The 14,794-nt window shown below is 39.6% G+C and overlaps 1 protein-coding gene across 1 annotated transcript in view; it reads left to right on the top strand.

Moving 5' to 3' along the window:
- Positions 1 to 14,405, top strand: part of PLD5 (phospholipase D family member 5) — a 199,177-nt gene extending 184,772 nt beyond the window's left edge. Inside the window, 4 exon segments of the mRNA XM_054397880.1 lie at positions 1,781 to 1,920; positions 3,966 to 4,131; positions 11,915 to 12,029; positions 14,170 to 14,405. Of these exon segments, the coding sequence (XP_054253855.1) occupies positions 1,781 to 1,920; positions 3,966 to 4,131; positions 11,915 to 12,029; positions 14,170 to 14,405 (657 nt within the window).
- Positions 14,406 to 14,794: the final 389 nt, after the last annotated feature.

The raw sequence follows: 14,794 nt of genomic DNA, 5'->3' as shown, positions 1-14,794 counted from the left end.
AAGAAGAAAATATCCACAAGCCAGGCAGTTCACTTATTACCATCACTGTCCTGTCTGTTGGCAGGGGTGATGATGCTGCCCTTGCCCAGTGCTGTGCTTCTCCTTCCCCCAGCTCTGAATTTCCTCCCTTTCAGTCTAGAGCAGCCACATCTCTGAGCAGGGGCATGGCAAAGTACTGTTCCCAGTGAGAATAAAGGCCTGTTTCTGGTAGGTGAAAGGACGTTTCAAATAAGTATTTGATCAGAACAACAAGTACTATACAACTAACAGGTCCTAAAATAATCTGTGACCACAGCTGGGTGTCAGCCATGCCACAGGATAACAAGTACCCAAATGCATGTGTTACAATGAGAGCTATAACAGAAATTTTTCTTCTAATTATCCTCTAAATGTCTTTCACTTTCTGGTCTTCATACTGAATGCATCTGAAAAAGTTAATACATAAGAACTCCTTTATTCAGCTGTTCTGTAACTTAGTACTTCAAGAAAATAGTAAGAGAGTAAGAATAAAATCTTAGTGCGATAGCCTTCTCAAAAGTTTATGATAATAGACATAAATTATATTTAACAAAATCTTGAGTCAAAAATCATTCTCTGAAAATGTATTTAACTTTCAACATCTGTGCAACAAGCAGCATAACATGCAGTCATTTAATGTTTTTGTTACACTCAGGAATCATGGCTTAGTGTTACTTAGCAACAAAATCATCTTCTAGACTGACTGAAAAAATGTAAGAGGTTTTGGTGGTTTCTCTACATGTTCAGGAATTGATCTGGAATATTGGTCTTGAAATCTTGTTACAGTTAGTTTTCTGAATCCTTAAGAACACCAGTCAATGATTTAAAAAACTATGATAGGTATTTGTATTGAAAGGAAAAAAGACTAATCAAAACCCCATGATCTGTCCCTAAAGAAAACATACTCATCTTCATGTCAGCTGCAACCCAAGTAGGTAAGAAAGGTGAGAAGGTGATACAGCAGAAGGAAGGCAGTGGTCTGGCATGGGAAGGGAAGGGAGAAGTGGCACCCGCCGTAGCTTGGTAAAGTGGCTTTAAGAACCTCTGCCCACAGGAACCGTGTTGTTGCCTGAGAGCAACTTGGCAGGTGACTCTGCTTCTCTCTCCCTGCTTGGGCAGAAGAGCAAAAATGTCCTGGGCCCTCTCTGCCATGGATGGGTGATTCCCATTGGCTTCGCCTTGCTGACTAACACCTTCAACAGCCCTAGATACAAGGCAGAAAAGCTGAAATCTGGGCTTACCACTTACTGGCTCATCATGAAGTAAAGGGTAAATTTATACCAGAAACTAGGTTTTAAAGATAAGTTTCTTACAAAACTGCAGTATCTCCCTGCAATGGTGGCTGAGCAAATGGTGACTTTTCATGGAACTTCAAACAGAACTGACGTAATTGACTTAATTCCTGGTCACAAATGAAGTATTAGGCTTATGTGGCAATATCTAAGAGTAACCAGTCCTGAGACTCGTTGGAACAAAATTATTTGAAATGTAACTTCAACTTTGATGACAGTAGATGTTTTGAAGTTTGTGTCTTCTGCATTTTACCCACAGTTCCATCAAAACGGTGAGGCTTCCAAGGGAAAATTATGCGAATACAGAGGTGTTTGTACCTTTCAAATGTTCTAGCAGGACAGTTGAAGGTATCAGTTAATATTCTCTACTAAAAGAAAGGATGCTACTTGCCATCTCAGGAAGGATGATGAGGGGAAGAGGAAATAAATCACTTATTTTAAATGCCACATTTGAACCTTTTCTTTCACAGAATTCACCTAAACTCTTCTGCCCAAAGGACAGAGTCCTGGACATCGAAGCTATATACAGTGTTATTGATGAGGCGAAACAGTTTGTATACATAGCTGTCATGGACTACTTGCCTATCGTCATTGACACCAATGCTAAACGGTGAGTGGCCACGTCCAGGTCTAAAAGGTCATCAGAGTGCCAGTAAGCTCTGCTGCACAAGGTGAACCCACAGGAGCTTAGTTACTACTGTGGACCATTTTCTTGGGGCCCAATTCTGCTCTTATTGAAATCAGTGAGAGTTCTGCCATTGACTTAAATGGGAGCAGAATTGGGACCTAAGAAGACATTTACAGTTCTGGGTCCTAAGATTTGGATCTGCCTATCGAAGGAGATCAGAAATTGTCTAGTCTGACCATCTGCAAATGACTGGGACTCAGGAACACAAGAACCTGCTTATACATTAATCCTATTTCTTATACTATTATATTCACTATCTTGATATCACAGCTGCTGGCATTTTGTGAGCATCGTACAGATATTCAACGTGAGAAGTATGTGTGCATGTTAGGGGACAAGAACATGTTGTGGGTTGTCACATACATGGTGTGAGATGTCATTATTTTATTGAAATGTACATGAAAAATCCAAATTCAACATAGATTACATTAGAATTATATCACATTTTGTTTAATTGACAGTTACTAAAAACAAATTAAACCAATCATTTTTAAGCACCCTGTTTGTATGAACCATTTAAAAGCACTCAAGACCCAAAAATGGAGACACAGTGTAATAAAACCACCCAACTCAGGAGGCAAGTATCCAGTGGTCTTTCCAGTTGTCAATAACATTCACAATGAATTCCACATCTAGCAAAGCTCACCATTCCATCCATGCACTTCCTTTGAACACAATTAAGCCAAACTAAACATGGCACTATGAGCATTTTTCCAGTTTTGCATAATTAAAGATATTTTGTTCTATTTTTTTTAATAACTCATTTGGCTGATATCAAACATAAGCTTTTTCAAGTCTGCAAGGATTTTTCCAATAAACTCACTATATGTAGAGCCTCTGTCAGAGTGAAAGAATCATGGGTAGTGCTGTAGGAACCTCAGTTTCACAATGCACATCCTTTGCGTTTCTCCTTTACGTTGGAAAGGCTCTTCATATGTGGAACCCTTAAAGTGTTGCAGTTGATCTTATCTCCTCCTCCTTTCTTGCCTGAAGAATTCAGAAATCTACTTAGAATTCAGGAATCTACTGGACTGGGTAGATCCAGGGCAGCCACCTGTGTGAATTCCTCAGCATTTTTCCTACAGTATGGCTTTGTGTTTAGGGTACTACCACAGGTTCTCTACCTTGTCAGTTCCTAGTTCTCACTTGTAAGTTATCTCCTGACATTGTAGAGCCCAGATTTCATTACACCGAATGCCTCAATGCTGCTGGAATTAATAAAACATTAATTTTCTTTGTCCAATTCTCCCTGTCCTGACCTGCTCCCACCAAAAATCAGAAGCACAAAGCTAACTAGAAAGCATGAGAAGAGCACTATGGAAGCCACCATCCCATTCATGACAGAACTTCTAGGGCATCATCCTCCTTAAACAACCCACCTTTATCTGCTGCTGAAGGCTGCAGGCACTCACAGAGAAACGGCTTTCCTTTTCCAAAGAAGGAAATTACCAAAAGCATTCCAGTCCCCAGGCCGTATGGTCCCAGTACAGAGGGAGCAGTCGGGGAGGGATCCATTGTTTCTCTTATTTGTGTAACCAGAGAAGACCCTTTGCGTTCTTCTGTCGGGGCTGGGTAAGCAGCACCCTCTAGTTGTAGTTCATTCTCCTGGTTCTCTTGGTACAGAGACACAAGAGTTTCTCCCATTCCCATAGACAGTAAAACAACCTGTATTTTGTGGGAGAGTTTTGGCAGCTCTCCGTGCATGTACACAGATGGAAGATATGTTCAATCATCCCCAACCTTACTGTCTCCACAGTGACACTTTTGGTGCTGGGCAAAATCACACAAAGAAGTATGCTGATGGATGGGTTTACTGAGAATCCCTTCAAATTACAACAGAATTCATTCAACAAATAGGAAATTAAATTCATATATGTTTAGTTTTCTCTATGATATCTAGATGTTGCTGCATAAAAATGCAAAATTTTTTTTAACTTTTCTGAATACATTATATTCTTCCTCCACAGGTACTGGCCATATTTAGATGGGAAGATAAGAGAAGCATTAGTTTTACGAAGTATTAAAGTACGACTTCTCATAAGTTTCTCAAGAGACACAGATCCCCTTACTTTTAACTTTGTTTCATCTTTGAAAGCTATTTGCACTGAAGTTCCAAGCTGTAGTTTGAAAGTTGTAAGTATAATCTATATTGCTTTTAAATTTAAGACATTTCCTACACCTTGGAAAAAGTCAATAAAACTTCACAAGGTGAAGAGAGGTGTTTTCTGCCAGTATCATAAATAAACTAAGAAATGTAATATCATTAACTGAATTTATTCTTGACAGTAACAGAATTTAAGACAGAAAAACAGAACAATGCCAAAAGACAGACACTACATCAGGGCTTTCACAGCAAAGCTAACAGCGTGAACCATAGCCATATGTCTTGTATATACTGGTTGAGAAGAATAAATCTGGCAGCACAAGAATGTGTTTTAGTCTGGAGTCATGTAATCTTACTGTTCAGCTGCATAAGCATATGATGCTCCTTTAGGCAAGTACAAAGTACAAAAAAAAATAATGAAGATTTTACATTAAATCCAGCTACAAATTCAGAATGAGCATTATGTGACTATATTAGACATACAACACAGGTGAAAACCGCTATCTATGTTATATTTGTGTTAGAGAACAGAGTCTGTGGTAAGTTCTGCTTTCAGTTTGATGCAGTTTGTTTTTAGGAAATTGAGGCAAACTAGAAAGAAAACCTCCTGAATCACTTCATCTTGAATTAACTTTGAGGGTTTTTGAGATAACTGTCTTAATCTGCTGAATTATTTTAACTTCTTAAATTAATAATCCACTAAATATTTTTGGCTGTTTAAAAACAACAACTATTGTGGAAACAAAGTACTATTTGTACTATACACATGAAGTGGTATTTATGCATATCTAGATAGCAGGGATTTTTGTTATAAGGTACCCTGTTATTCCAAGTTTGACAGGTAAGGAGCAGCATAAAGTGTGTTTTTAAGTGAAAAAGTCCCTTTGTGTCTGACACGACTTAAGCCACTTCAGTATCAAGTAATGTGTAGCTTGTTCCACATTTATCATCATAATTCTATTTCTGTATTCACAATTATTTTTAAGTGGCACCTAATGTTCTACATACTCCTATCCATTTCCATCTATTTACAGCAGGTAAAATCTTCAGTACAGAATTTGTCTCATCAAGAATAAAATGCTAAAAGGAGAAAATAAAATTATTTCTAGAAATCTATTCTAGGTAGATAGGCTGGCTAGAAAATACAAGTTAAACCTCCACTAAAAAAAATGAAATGAGACTGCCTCAGATTTAAATAGTTGTAAAGGTGCAAGACAGCAGTGCTGTGCATCACGCGTTCCACACACTGGGTATGTCACTGCCGTGAATAAGCCTGGGTACAAGTAATAGCCCAAGGCTCAGAGTTTGTTGTTATCTATTAAATTTTGGCCTAAACTGTGTCACAGGCTCCATCATGACACTCCTTTACTTCACAAAGCATGTCAGAGGAGCCCTGGTTTTCTTAAATTGCCTGCCTGTTGTATTCACTGTTCTAGCCAGGACCAAAGTGACCCAAAACTGTGTGTGGGGGAGAAGGAATAGGCTAACAAGGTAAAAAATGAAATTAAACCTTCAGAATTATTTAAAAATTCTACTTTTTCCTTCTGTTTTCTGTATGAGAGAACAAACAATAACACTGAAATTTTAAGGTTCTCTTAAGGTACAAATTCTGGTTGCAATTATACTTAAAATTGCTAAGCCGTCCCAATACCTCAATACAGTTCTGACAGAAATGGCACAAGAGCCCTGCATGCACAAGTCTTCTGTTCTCTTCAGGATAAAATACCTGAGTCCTATGAAGCATATTCAGTTACTTTTTTCTTTGATTTAGCATTTGATCCCTGTGATATCCCTTGTCATGATTGTTTGCCTTATTTTTAATGCCTATGTAAAAACTAATTTGCTAGGGAGTTCCTAGCAAGTGCCAATGACAGGCACTCTGCAGGGTGCACTGTTTTGCAATGGCAGCAGCCTGAGGTACACACTTATCTTAGAGAAGGCTGTGCAGATAGAATTTCTGTGTTAAATGGGAATCTCTTTCTGATTTCCTCTGGTCTCTGACCAGGCTAATGGAAGTTTTAATATTGCCTAACTGCAAGAATATAGTTAAAAACATGGCACTGCACACCTGCTACACCTAGCAGTGTCCCAGTCAAAACCAGCCATCAATGGCTGTGCATGTAGTTTTTCAGTGTGCTGTAGAGGTTAGGAAGGCATAGACTGGAAGACACAATTTTCCACTTATGAACACTGAATTGTAACAGCATGCTCTATCTAAAACAAGTTCTTCCTCTTTTGCCACAATTAAAATTATCAATACAGTTAGAAAAATGCATTCCTCAGCATCTCACTCAGAGTCCAGATCACATAAGCATTAATAATTACTGGATTCAACTGAAAGTGCTTTGAGAGTGCAAACTCAATACATGTAGTCTGAAAAAGAAGAACTCGGGAGGAAAAAGCCAAATGTTAAGGAGTAAACTGCATACCAAACTGCAGCTCAGGACACACAGAAAGTATGAACTAGAAAAAAAAGTGTCATTAGGCAACCAGAGACCAGGAAGGAGTGGTACGGAACAGACTTATCTATAACACATGTTCTTGAACCTCTTCATGTAGCTATTTTTGAGTTGTACAGGTGTGTTCCTGATAAGGTAAGAGAAATGAAAAAAAACCCACAGAACTTTTCCCTAATTGTCAGAAAGCCAGAAATTCTCTACAAGTAAACAAAATGTTATGAATTAACTATGAAACCTTTGCTTCTAAGCATTAATTTAATTTTAAAGCTTTAAGCTCCTAAAACAAGGATGGAAAAGATTAATGAAATGTTAGCAGAAGATGATGTGTTATTAACACAGTATTGCTGAGGGCGTGTGTCACAGAATGTGAGGCTGTGCTACTTAATGCCAGTGCTGATTCACTTCCTCATCTAAGCTACATCTGTGTATTGTGTGTGAGGGCAGATGGGGCTCCCTACTTATACCTGTATTGTCAGGGAGCTATTAGCTTTTCTGCTATTGCTGGACAGCATGTTACATTTTCAAGACTTCTATCTTTTCCTGCCTGAATCTGAAACTTTGTCTCTTACAAAAAACAGAACACTAACTTGTGATTTTTCAATTAACCACGTCTGCTGAATCTATCACAATTTGACACCTCTAAGCTTATATGATCATTGTGCGTGACTATTTTTACATCAAGGTACATAACTTTTTGTTAAATCCCATAACACTGGGAAGAGACCAGCTAGTTATGTTTGTCTCCTAGCATTGATTGCTTCATGATGTTTAACAAAGCCAAGTGCTAGGTCCTGCACTTGAGTCGCAACAACTCCAAGCAATGCTGCAAGCTTAGGGCAGAGCGGCTGGAGAGCTGCCAGGCAGAAAAGGATCTGGGGGTGCTGGTTGACAGCCTGCAGAACATGAGCCAGCAGTCTATGCTGGAAGAGGAGCCGATGGGGTAGGCAGCCGGCCTGGATGGACAATGAGCTTCTGGACAAATTAAGGGGAAAAAAACAGAGTGTGTCACCTTTGGAAAAAAAAGGAGAGGTAACCCATGAAATGTTTAAACATGTTTCTAGGTCATGTAGGAAAAAAATTAGAGAGGCAAAGGCCCATTTATAACTTAGACTGGCCATTGCTGTGAAGGACAAGAAAAAATGTTTTTATAAATATATTAATGGCAAAAAGAGGGGCAAGGACAACCTCACTCCTTAATGGACATGGAGGGGAATACAGTAACAAAACATGAGGAAAAGGTACTTAATGCCTTCTTTGCCTCAATTTTCAATAGTAGGATAGGTTTTCTTCTGGCCATCTGGCCTCCTGAGCTGGCAAATGGAGTCAGGGAGCAGTACAGAAGCCCTGTAGTCCAGGAGGAAGAAGTTAGAGACCTGCTGAGCCACTTGAATCCCCACAAGTCTATGGGACCAGATGGGATCCATCCCAGGGTAATGAGAGAGCTGGCAGATCAGCTAGCTAAACTGCCCTCCATCATTTTTTCCACAGTCCTGGCCCACTGGTGAGGTCCCAGGTGACTGGAAGGTGGCCAATGTGATGCCCATTCACAAGAAGGGCCAGAAGGAGGAGCCAGGGAATTACAGGCCTGTCAGCATGACCTCAGTGCCAGGCAAGATTATGAAACAGGTCATCTTGAGTGCAATCACAGCGCACCTACAGGATGGCTATGGGATCAGGCCCAGGCAACACGGATTTAGGAGGGGCAGGTCCTGCCTGATCAACCTGATCTCCTTCTATGACCAGGTGACCCATCTGGTGGATGTGGGGAAGGCTGTGGATGTAGTCTGCCTGGACTTCAGCAAGGCCTTTGACACTGTCCCCCACAGCAAACTCCTGGCCAAGCTGTCAGCCTGTGGCTTGGACAGCAGCACTCTGTGCTGGGTTAGGAACTGGCTGGAGGGCTGAGCCCAGAGAGTGGTGGTGAATGGTGCCACATCCAGCTGGCAGCCTGTCACTAGTGGTGTCCCCCAGGGATCAGTGCTGGGCCTGATCCTGTTCGATATCTTTATTGATGATCTGGACAAGGGGATTGATTCCATCATCAGTAAGTTTGCAGATGACACCAAGCTAGGGGCAGGTGTTGATCTGTTGGAGGGTAGGAGGGCTCTGCAGAGGGACCTTGACAGGCTGGACAGATGGGCAGAGTCCTACAGCATGAGATTTAACAAGTCCAAGTGCCAGGTTCTACATGTTGGCCACAACAACCCCATGCAGTGCTACAGGCTGGGGACAGAGTGGCTGGAGAGCAGCCAGGCAGAAAGGGACCTGGGGGTACTGGTTGACAGCTGGCAGAACCTGAGCCAGTAGTGTGCCCAGGTGGCCAAGAAGGCCAATGGCATCCTGGCCTGTATCAGGAATAGTGTGGCCAGCAGGAGCAGGGAAGTCATTCTGCCCCTGTACTCAGCAGTGGTTAGGCCACAACTTGAGTACTGTGTCCAGTTCTGGGACCCTCAGTTTAAAAAAGATGTTGAGATGCTTGAATGTGTCCAGAGAAGGGCAACAAAGCTGGTGAGGGGTCTGGAGCACAAGCCTTGTGAGAGCGGCTGAGGGAGCTGGGGTGGTTTAGCCTGGAGAGGGGGAGGCTCAAGGGAGACCTTATTGCTGTCTACAACTGAAGGCTTGAAGGGAGGCTGTAGCCAGGTGGGGGTTGGTCTCCTCTCCCAGGCACCCAGTGACAGAAGGAGAGGACACAGTCTCAAGCTGCACCAGGGGAGGTTTGGGCTGGATGTTAGGAAGAAATTCTTCACAGAATGAGTGATTGGCCAGCGAGGTGGTGGAGTCACTGTCCCTGGAAGTGTTTCAAATAAGACTGGATGTGGCACTTAGTGCCGTGGTTTAGTTGATTAGATGGTGTTGAATGATAGGTTGGACTTGATGATCTTGAAGGTCTTTTCCAACCTGGTTAATTCTGTGATTCTGTGTGCCCAGGTGGCCCAGAAGGCCAACAGGATCCTGGCCTGAATCAGAAACAGTATAGCCAGGAGTAGGAACTGATCATGTCCCTGTACTCAGCACTGGTGAGGCCACACCTTGAGTACTGTGTTCAGTATTGGGCTTCTCACTACAAGAGCAACATTGAGGTGCTGGACTGTGTCCAGAGAAGAATAAAGCTGGTGAAGAGTGTAGAGAACAGGTCTTCTGAGGAGCAGCTGAGGGAACTGGGATTGTTTAGTCTGGAGAAGAGGAGGCTCTCCACAACTACCTGAAAGGAGGTTGAAGTGGGGTGGGGGTCAGTCTCTTCTTGATAGGACAAGAGGAAATGGCCTGAAATTGTGCCAAGAAGGTTTAGATTGGATATTAGGTAAAATTTCCTTATGGAAAGACTGGTCAGGCGTTGGAGTCACCATCCCTGAGGGTGTTCAAGAAATGTGTGGACATGGCACTTCAGGACATGGTTTAATGGCCATAATGGTCTTAGGTTGACAGTTGGACTCAATGATCAAAACAATTCTATGATTCTGTGATAATTTGCCAATTTTAGACTATTCTGTACAGTATTAGTCACACAGTATCTTCGACATCCCTGTGAAGAGTTACTGTGAGTACCCTTGATGGACACCCAAAAATTCAATGCCCTTTTAGAAAGACTCAGATCCATCTCTGGCTTGCTAAGTGAATACTTGCTGTTGTGGGTCCATGTTCGTAGAGCAGTTCCTCAGCACACAGCTGTAGTCTTGGTCTTGTCTAAGATCAAGTCCCCTAATGTCTAGTAAAGTTTCCTTTACAGATGCTAAGATGATTTGTTCTAATTTAAAACCTGTAATTGGTAGTGACGTTAAAAATCTGTAATTAAAGGTATGATTTCTCCATGCAACTTAGACAGGAACATACATCATAAATCATATTTAAAGGACAGATGCTACAGTTTTACATAAAATAATTTTTTTAATGCCTTGATAAAGCAATGGGTCAAACAGTTTGGGTTGTTCTTGTTTTTAAATTAAAAAAAAAAAAGAAAACAAAAAACCCACAACATAGCACCAAACCCTGTCTTTGGCATTCTGCTACTCATTAAAAAAAATAATTTGATAACAATAAAGATAGCAATGCTGGGTACAGGTAAGCAACTATGCAATGACATACAAAATTCAGATACTGCTTAAGGGAACAACTTTGTGATAGTTATCAACCATAAAACTGCACTGCAGTACCATCCAGTCCTGGGGCACTGAAAAAACACAAGCCCTCTGAATTTTATTTCCAATCAACTAAAAACCAGCTTCAGCTCAAATAAATTTTCATCACCAGGAGCAGGGGCTTTAAGTCCAAGAACAGAGACTCTCCTCAGTGCTGGAATCACTAGGAGCCCGAACTAGCCTTGATATTTGACATGGAGGTCTTCCGGGTAGTTTTGGTACAACATAAAACTTACCCAAATATATTTTCCAATGAGGAAAAGAGAAGTTCTGACACAGCCCACAGCAATAATATGTTAGAGTAGCTCTAGGCTACTCTACCATTTTAATTAGGCTTGGTAATGCTAACTGCAGATAAGCCTGTTTAGAACTGAGAGGAGAGTTCTCCATGGAAACCCAAACTGTAATGATTAAGACAGATCATTAAGAGGAGATATTTTTGTATTTATACACACTTAAGAAGGAAGAAGTGCTTTTAGGTATAAACCCTAAAGCTTCTGTTCCTGGTAATCACTATCAACACATTTTGCAACAGTCAAGTGGTTTACTTCAAACCATTGTACTAGGAATCTTTTCTTTTTTTTTTTTTTCTGGCATTGAAACAGACAAAGAGTGCATATAGCCCCAAAATTTAAAAATAAAAATATTATAAGATCTAACTCAGATTTCACCCATTAGGGTAAAACAGATGCATTTTCCTCTTGTTGTCTGGTAAATCTGACCTCACCATATCAGATTTAATTCTGAGAAGTCTCTAACTTCCTGAAATCAGGAAATTTCCTTTTGGAAACTATGCAGTGTGTAATGCCAATCTGGATTCTGAAGCACATTCCAAACTCCAGTGTTCCTTGATGAATGAGGAAATGAGCTAGAGAGAAGGTCCTGTCTCTTATAATGCAGAGCACATTGCCTGGTGGAGGGGAGTGTGTGTGTTTGTTCGTTTCCCATCCTTTACTACCTAGCACTGTATTGCTTTTAATATGCAGTAGCCATATGCTTCGTATAGTTCCAAATGGCATAGTCAACATCCCAAACTATGAGAATGTAGTAAGATATACTGTGTGGTGTTTTATTAAAATTAATGCTTGGCTTTAAAAACCTCAAGCTGTTCTGTAGCACTAACTCATTTTCAATAAAGAGTAGAGAATAGACCACATTTTTTCTGTCTGTTACAAAACAGTTCTCATTAACCTGCACTCCATTTGATTTTATGGCAGAAATTTTTTGATCTTGAGGAAGAGAGTGCATGCTTTCTTAAAGAACAGAAGAACACTTCCCTTCCCAAATTAAATCGTAACAAATATATGGTGACTGATGGAGCTGCATACATTGGTAAGTAACAACATCTCAAAAAACTTTAGTTTGTAGCCAAAAGCCTGAAATAACATCCATTTGTAAATGAAGAATCTACAGCTGATATGCTTGTTAAATTAAAACAATCACACCGCTTTGGGAATCTGGAGAAAGCTTGAGCTTTGAGCCTCATTTAAAAACTCTTTCTTTCCCTATGAATCAGTTTTTCAAAAGCAATGTCCAGCTTTCAGTATTTAAAAACAGACCAAACCCACAAATGTAACATATTTCATGAAAACAGGAATAAATTGGACTATTTACACATTCTCTTGTTCCTGTAATCCAATGAAGATAGACTCTTCTCCATTTCCCATGTTAGTACTAAAGTCCTGGTAAATAACTGCAAATGCCTTTCATCTTCGCCTTTGAAGTCTTATTCCATTTGCTGTAATGACATTTCTGACACCTTCCTAACATTAGGTACATATCTAATTGGTATTTTCAGTTAAAGGTGTATTTAATTGAAGTCACTACATGGCATCTAGCAGAACAGAAGTTCATGATCCGTCCAATGCTCATTGAATTCAGGCTGAAAACTACCTTTTGAAAAAAATCTGACTGCTTGAGCTATACATGAGCTGCAGGATCAGAAAAACACTACCAAATGAAAAAGTACCTCATGAGAATTTATAAAGTCAAGATAGAAAACCTTCATTGTAATATGTTGCAGCTTGATGCTGTAGTCGCTTATTTCCTCACCTTGAATTAATTCAAAGAGCTTAAAGCCTATGATTGCAGAGGCAGTGAGGGAGGACAAAGACTGCAACCCAGAAGCATGCCCATGCACACAAATAATGGAGAATCCCAAACAGCACAGAGATACAACCAAGAGCTACTCTGAAAAGCCCACCTTGATGGGCTCTAAACATTCACACCTCTCTTAATCAATCCAAATCTTATTTTTCATTTCACAGTGTACCTTGTTCCTCTCTCATCTCCCAAATATTTTATGAGTGTCCCTCCAATGTTTTTTTCTCACTTCATTTTAAACTCCTTCCTTTATCCAGCTCAAATTTCAGTAACCTACAGCTTTTCTACACAGCATGGTTCTCAGCTGAGTTGTTTGGTTTTTTTCCTTTCCTTACATTCATAGATACATATCTATCTATCTATCTATCTATCTATCTATCTATCTATCTATAGATACATATATATATATGTAATTAAGAGAAAGAAATCATCAAAACTGTGTGAAAATAATGCAAATGCATGTTAAGGACCTGTTATATCTTTTACTTGAAAGCATAGAAGGAAATGTCCTTTATGGTGAGGCTTTAATTTATCATTCTGTATAAGTTTGGTATTCTTAACATTTTCTGCTGAAGTAGCTGAAATGATGCTGAAAGGAAGGGTAGTAATTTCTCAGATACCTTCATATTTTTTGTATGTTAAGATACTATTTTAAAAGATGACCTCTCATAACAGCATCTTTTTTCCAAAGTATTGAAGTACTGCATATGTTGTACAACTTAAATAGATATAGTCCTGGTAAAAAAACAAAAACAAAAACAAAAACAAACAAACAAACAAACAAACCAAAAACACGAAAGCACTTTGGTTTACCTATTTTCCATCAATCCAATTTATCCTCTTTGCCTTTCAGTCACCAGGATTTGAAATGCTCATTCATTACCTTAGATTTCAGCAGAGGTGATAATAAGTGACATAAACAAGTAAAACCTGCTTCTTTCCTGAAATAGTATGTATTAACAGGTAACCTGTAGAAGATCTGCTGGTTTGGCTCTGCATTTAAGGAGAAAGCACTCTCCATTGCATATACTTTAAATTGAAATACTTACGGTTTTTCTGTATAAACATTCTCGGCACTAAAAAGGCCAACGAGGAAAGTAAATGTAGTAATAATACAATATGCGCAAAAGGAAGATCAAGTTAGTTTTGAATATATAAAAAAATATATTTTATGAAATTATCCGTACTACACGCTGGTATGTACTGGAGTTTTTTCATTCCTGCTAGTATAGAAAACCTCTTCTGTCATTGCCCAGGTAGGCTGTGGGAAAATGATGCTGTGTCATGCATGTTTGCTTTTAGAGGGATCATTGTTTGTGGGATCTTTTTAAGTTAGAAACTCATTGTATATTCCTGCCTTTACTTGTAGGTAATTTTGATTGGGTAGGAAATGCTTTTACGCAGAATGCTGGAGCTGGCCTCGTAATCAACCAAGCAGACGTGGGGAACAGAACAAGCATCATTAAGCAACTCAAAGCTGTTTTTGAAAGGGACTGGTATTCACATTATGCCAAAAGTTTACAACCAACAAAAATCCCAAACTGCTTTAATCACAAACTTAATAAAGCAACATCAAATAAGACTGCCATGAGCAACGTGAATTAGAAAGACTATCTTACTGTTTAGTATGGCAATGAAGAATTACATTGGAGTGTAGCCTTCTTTCATATTTAAAAACAAAAGACTTACAGAAAAAGAAAAAAGTTTGGGGGTTGTTTTTAGGAAAAAGCACACTTATATAAAAACTGTCTAACCTATGTTCTCTATATTGAACTATTTAAGACTTTCAAATTTTTACTTCTGACACTGAATGTCATTTCTCTCTTCCATGTTAATTTTAATGTTCCCTGTTTGAATTTAACAGCATATGTCAATTTTTCTATTTCAATTTTAAGACTTTCCCTAATTGCCATCCTGGCTAGAAGGAACGTTGATGCAAAACCAAGGTTCAGGCTGTGAAATGGCATTCTATGATCACTTACTAGTGACATACA

The sequence above is a fragment of the Indicator indicator genome, chromosome 2 (genome assembly GCF_027791375.1).
Source record: "Indicator indicator isolate 239-I01 chromosome 2, UM_Iind_1.1, whole genome shotgun sequence".
Classification (NCBI taxonomy): Eukaryota; Metazoa; Chordata; class Aves; order Piciformes; family Indicatoridae; genus Indicator; species Indicator indicator.
The sequence above is the reverse complement of the archived record's forward strand: the minus strand, read 5'-3'. Positions and strand labels throughout refer to the sequence as shown.